Source organism: Wolffia australiana, chromosome 1 (assembly GCF_029677425.1).
Source record: "Wolffia australiana isolate 7733 chromosome 1, ASM2967742v1".
NCBI lineage: Eukaryota > Viridiplantae > Streptophyta > Magnoliopsida > Alismatales > Araceae > Wolffia > Wolffia australiana.
Genome location: NC_135835.1, coordinates 546,182 through 551,993, shown reverse-complemented (window position 1 = coordinate 551,993; position 5,812 = coordinate 546,182). Strand labels below are relative to the sequence as shown.

At 40.7% G+C, this 5,812-nt stretch overlaps 1 protein-coding gene across 1 annotated transcript; it reads right to left on the bottom strand.

Moving 5' to 3' along the window:
* Positions 1-1,717: 1,717 nt before the first annotated feature.
* LOC144700242 (uncharacterized) lies at positions 1,718-2,768 on the bottom strand. The gene is made up of 3 exons (XM_078571709.1): positions 2,608-2,768; positions 2,196-2,525; positions 1,718-2,062 (listed from the first exon to the last, which is right to left on the bottom strand). Exons 1-3 carry the CDS (start codon positions 2,690-2,692, stop codon positions 1,902-1,904), a joined length of 576 nt encoding a protein of 191 aa, XP_078427835.1. The 5' UTR covers positions 2,693-2,768; the 3' UTR covers positions 1,718-1,901.
* Between the last annotated feature and the right edge of the window lie 3,044 nt (positions 2,769-5,812).

The window sequence follows — 5,812 nt, the reverse complement described above, 5'->3', positions numbered from 1 at the left end:
TTTATTTCATTCTTCCATGAAAATTATATTTGGATCGCAAATCACAACAGACAACCTAACACTTAATAGGCAGATTTCAAGGTCAATTCAGCCTCTTAAATATTTTCAATCTAGACTTACATCAATTGTACATTTTTTTGAAAACTAACGTGCATATTTATAAATACTTGACCAAATCAATGTAGTTTGAATTATATTCTCTATGTCTCCTATGTCACTTAATGACTTCCATGAAATAAATATACACATGATAAGTAAAATATTTTCTCATATTTAGGCTCATACCATCAAAGCTTTCAATCAATAACAACCTATAACACATAGGACTATTTCAAAGTAAAAATTAAGTTTTGGGATAAATGATTTTTATTCTTGTTGTTTTTATAATTTGGAATGATTCATATTTTTAAGTAGCTCACTATATCTTCGGACCAAGAAGAAATACCTAAAATAAGGTAGATAATATCATCTAGTAGTAATCTCTTGGTTGTCACTATCAATTTGAGATAGATAATGTACCATCAAAGTTTTTCGACACTTCTTATGAATTAACTCAAAGTCAAAATCTTGAAGAATCAAGGCCTGCTTAACTATTAATTTTGTTTCTGTCATGTTTAAGGCCAATTTCGAAGTATAATGGTCTGTATTCAAAATCATAATAGTTGCCAATGTGAAGGATCACGACTTTTTCAATGAAAAAATCATGAAATATAATGTTGCCTTGTGACAATTAGTTTCTTCTTGATACAAAAATGTATATCAAAAGACAAATAAATAATCAGTTTCCTAGGAACTATATCATGGGGTGAGATAATTATTAAAAATTTTAAAAACTACAAATTAATCAATTTGGTGCGCTACATTGACGGCATGACAAATGAACATTAACGTTGTCTTTTGTAGTATCTCAAGACATATTGCAGTATATTTGCGCTGAGAATAGTCATCGAAGAAAAAAACGTTTACGAAACATTTTCTTTGGATTATATCAATAAATTTCATTCAAGAGATCGTTTTTAGAATAGGAATTCAAATTTACATATATATGATCAGTGTGTGCTGCTCACTTAGTTGAGATCCGTATTTCTAAGTCATTTTCATTTTGATTATTAGTTTTTAGTATGACATCTATCCTGCTAGCCCGCAGACTTTCAGATAGCATGTACATAATCTCCGATTCTGCTAATTCAGTCTGTCCTCCATGATATCCATAAATTTAGAGTTTATCCATCTTTGGGCCGCTTTAACGATTCTAGTATTTCGTTGATAAAAAGTTCTACGCATACAGACAGAGGGGTGAGGTCTTCTAATTTCTTCTGTACACCAACCACTCAAAATCTGCATCTGTACTATGTAAATCAAGAAACCCATTATTTTGGTCCTGAACAAGTAATAGGATAATTACTGGGTATTGCGCGTGTGGTCCAAGAGATGAGTTTTTCTCTGAAAACGGTACAGGCTCAATTCTACTCTCCTCAGGTCAACAGAAGGGGTCTACCCTGTTTTAGAATTCTCTGCATCAATTTCCTCATCTTAACTGTACTCCCTTACAATCAAAATCTTATTATATTTTGAGGAAATACCTTTAATTGACGACAGAGGTCCTGTTATAGAAAGTATCTTTGTATTTGTTGCGATCAAGATGTAGTATAATTTGCGGATTAGGTTCTCTTATAGAAAGTGTTCAATGTATGGTTATGTCCCCTTGAATGAGTGCTTGTGTCTTTAATTTGTAGGCGGCAAAGGTCGGACAATTTATTAATCATACGGGAACATGAATCGGCCGGAGAAAGATGGAAATAGATGATCTCCAAGTACGGAAAATCTCGTGCAACTCATCGCCGGTGGTCTTCGAGGGATAAGGGTAAAGAATCTGAAGGAGACGTCGCTCTCTCTCCGAATTAAAATCCTTCCGGAGCCGGGGCGGGCTCTGATGCTGGGCTGGCCGAATCCCACTTTCCTGCTGAGACTGCCGCGGTAGGGGCGAGTCCCATCTCTCCTTCTCCCATGGAGCGCCGAACGCCTGACCGCCGCGCCGCGCAGATGTCTGGCAGGAACGTCCCTGCAAGTTCAAAACCCACGACCCAAGATCAACACCAATTCAAGAGCTTCGTCAACCGGACGTGCCTCCATCGTTGAACGAGAACAGAAACCCGGGACAACGGCAAGAGTAGAAGCGTTCAAGATGTTCTCACCTTCGGCGGCGGCGAGGTTGAAGAAGAGGTCGACGATGTTGGGGCAGTTCCGGTAGCAGTCGGCGGAGCAAAGCTTACGGGTGAAGCCGGAGTCGAGGAGGGCGTCGGAGGAGATGCCCACGGTGCCACGGTCGACGCCGCAGGCGTTGACACATTCGTCTGTCTCGATCCAATCGGCCATCTTCTCTACCCTCACCTCCGACGTCCGGCACTGGAACTCCGTCGTCCCGTCCGTCCTGGGCACGCTCTCTAGCACGCATCTCTTCGACTGCGCAGACACCGCGTACGCGCACAGCTCCTGTGGCAGTTCTTCGCACTCCACCCCCAACGCTGCATGCCAATGAACATAAGTCATTACAGCTTGTGAGCGAGAGAGAGAGAGAGAGAGAGAGAGCGTAATTATGTTTCTTACCTCTGATGGAAGGAAGGTTGGAGAGGGAAATGAGAAGGAAGAGACCGAGAGCCATGATCAGAGACGAGGGCAAGGGAAGAGCCATGGCTAGAAGAAGAGGAAGAAGAAAGCTTGCTGGTGATCGCTTTTCAGATTTGTTGATCGTTTCTTAGAGGCGCGTTTATTTATAGCGCGCGGTTGCCCATCTTTGAAGAAACAAGGGCATTTGCCTTCTAGAGAGGCCTTGGCTTTCTTTATTTTTTAATCATCCGTCGCCCCCGTTTTCCAGAACGCGGAGATGACGATAGAAAGGAGTCTTCGAACAGCTGAAAAAGGAAAATATTGCCCCGGACGCGCTAACGGATACACGGTAGCCCAAGAGTCGTTGGCAACCGGTAAAGTGAGTCAACGAGGGGGACGCCTCGCCCGTCACCGACTACCACCGTTTAAACGCTCTGACTATGATGCCCCGTCACCATAGGGAGAAGGCTCAATAACCAAACCGCGTAAGCCGGTGTTAACGAAAGCAGTTCTGCCGAAGATTAAGTCTTGTTCTTGGGCACAATTACTGGTTGACGCGATTATGTACTGTTGAATGTTGAGTTGTAATCTCCTATTTGGACAATAATATTTATTATTGTAGATTTAAGCTATCATTTAATCACTAAATAAAGTGATCCATTATGGCAACTTTGTGCTTAAAACATTACATAAGTGTGGTGATAAATTAATGTGCGAAGAGGCGAAGTCTGTCTTCATTCAAGTTTTCCCACTATGACTTCCGACATCCGGGTGAAATTGAGACGATTTCACATGTCGGTATCAAATATCTGACCGATATCAAATATTTGCCTGCTATCGGATATCGGGGTGGATGGCGGAAGTGTCATGACGGTGTTTGAAAATGGATATCGGATACTGGACCTCATTCCATTGATCGTTACAAAGTGCGCTTCATGACATAGGGCTATGGGCAACAACCAGTATTGATCATGGCAATACTTCCATCCTAGTGTTTAAGATAACCACCATCTGTTTCCTTCTCTCTCTTGCCACTAGTCATGGGAGGCACATTCAACAATTGGATATACCTAATGTGTTTCTCCATGACTTGGGAAAATGGGTGTAAATGCCTCAGAAAACATTCTACAGCCTAAATCAGGTGATGCAGGACGGCTAGGGTAGACATTGGTGGGGTCAACTAAATGGTAACTATGGGCAGGGATTAAAAAAACCACAGAACCACACTGTCGGATCAAACATTGAAGATCAGAAAAACTCGATTATGGTGCAGCCTCTTTCCTCCATCGAGGGAGGGAAGACTGTCTTACAACCACTGCGGTAAAAACGAAGCCCCACATTCAAAGTCCCGATTGATCAACCACTAGAAGATGTGAACCTATCTTACTAACCAAATTGACTAATTCCAACAGCGGAGGAAAAACACATGAGGAAACACTGGATGAACTAACACTAATCACTAGAGAGGGAAGGAGTGCACCTTTGGTGCTAGCGAGCACAACGAGGTGGGCAGTGAGGTGGGCAGTGCTGGCCGGTGGATGAATGTGAGTTGTATCGAAGATGATGTAGTCGGCTGGCACGAGGAGGCACGGACAGCAGTATGGACACGGGCATTGAATCAGGACGGAAGTGTTGACACCTGATAAATTGCAGCCCAGACGACAGCATGTGTGGTAGTGCGAATGGTGACGTGAGTGGAGACACATGCGGCACAGCAGGCGGCGCACGGGTGGCGCACTGGTGGCGGCAAGAGTGGTGCACGGCAGCAGAGCGGATGGTGGCGGGAGCGGCGTAGGCGGCGATCTGGCCGGCGGTGTGGGAGACGGCGCAGGAGCGGCAGCGTGGCCAGTGGCGCTGGCAAAGCGCGAGTGGGGCGCAAGCAGTGCTGGCGGGGGCGGGCGGTGGCGCTGGTGGAGCGCGGGTGGGGTATTGACAGCTGATTGAGGCAAATTGCATTATAATTTTTAGTATCACTGTAAATTTAATTTGCCTACAATCAAATAAATTTGGTAAAAGTATAAGTCTCACTCAAACGTATAGTTGGAGTAAGGTCGTCTCTACAGGGACTGGCCTTTAGAGATGTATTTAATGATTGAGTTACTAGTTAATACGAAATACTAGTGAAAATAAGGATAGAAAATAATAAGAAATAAGTAGTTAGTAAATAGAGAGAATAATATGTGAATAGATAAAATAGAATATCTGATATTTTGTATTTATCTTTTGATCGATACTAGATAAAATAAAGAAATGAGAGATGTAGTGAGAGTTATGAGAAATATTAATTAGAATGATGGAGTAAGTAGAGAAGTTTAATAAGATATATAAAATAGTGAAGTTCTATGACTAAAGGCAAGGGGTTACTTAGTTTATTGTTAGTAAGCTATATGAGAATATGAGCAGGTTCTAAGGATAATGGGATTAATGTTCAAATGAGATGAGGAATAAAAAGTTATAGTAATAAGAGAACAGCAGAAAGTTAGGAGAAAGTAAAGATACTAATAAGAATTTTAATTATGGATTTTATTATTGCTAAGTTAACTATAAGAGTGGATTTCGATTTATATGAGTTTACTAGTTACTCTATAGTTATAGATATGTATTTATATTGTTTATATATTTTCTGAGGGTCGATTTTGAGAGTTAAATGGTTGATTTAGTCAAACACATGAAAGGTGTTCAACCAAATGGTTGAAAGAAAATCGAAATCAGAGCTACATATTTTTATTATTTTCTTTTATATGCCCTATTTATGTTTTTTATGTAGTAAAAAAGGGTAGTTCTGTCGAACGACCTTGAGGTGTTCGACAGAATACCCAAATGGATATCAAAATAGGATATATGTATATTTTTTCTTTATTTGTTATATGATTTTTTTGAATAGATAATCGAGTGAAATATACAGGTGATTGTGTAGACGCCAGAGAAGCGTTCGACAGAATTACCAAGAGAGGTCAGGATAGAGAAAATGTATATGTAAATGTATATATTTAACTTTTTATAGGGTTTTAAAAAATGAACTTATATGAATCGAAGATGAATTATCGAAGGCAGAAGGTGTTTGATGGAATGCCAAAATGGAGTAGTGGTAATGAATCGTTGATCAAACTGAACAAACTTGTAGATTAAAAGAATTATACTATGAACCTCCAAAATTTCAACAAGGATAAGCATAGGATTACCAGACTCCACCCTGAATAGTAGG

Bases quoted from the DNA above. Each gene is read 5' to 3' on its own strand.
- LOC144700242 (XM_078571709.1), bottom strand. From the start codon at position 2,692: ATGGCTCTTCCCTTGCCCTCGTCTCTGATCATGGCTCTCGGTCTCTTC. The intron at 2,526-2,607 runs GTAAGAAACATA...ATTGGCATGCAG, and splicing joins CAACCTTCCTTCCATCAGAG to CGTTGGGGGTGGAGTGCGAA. The intron at 2,063-2,195 runs GTGAGAACATCT...TTGAACTTGCAG, and splicing joins CAACCTCGCCGCCGCCGAAG to GGACGTTCCTGCCAGACATC.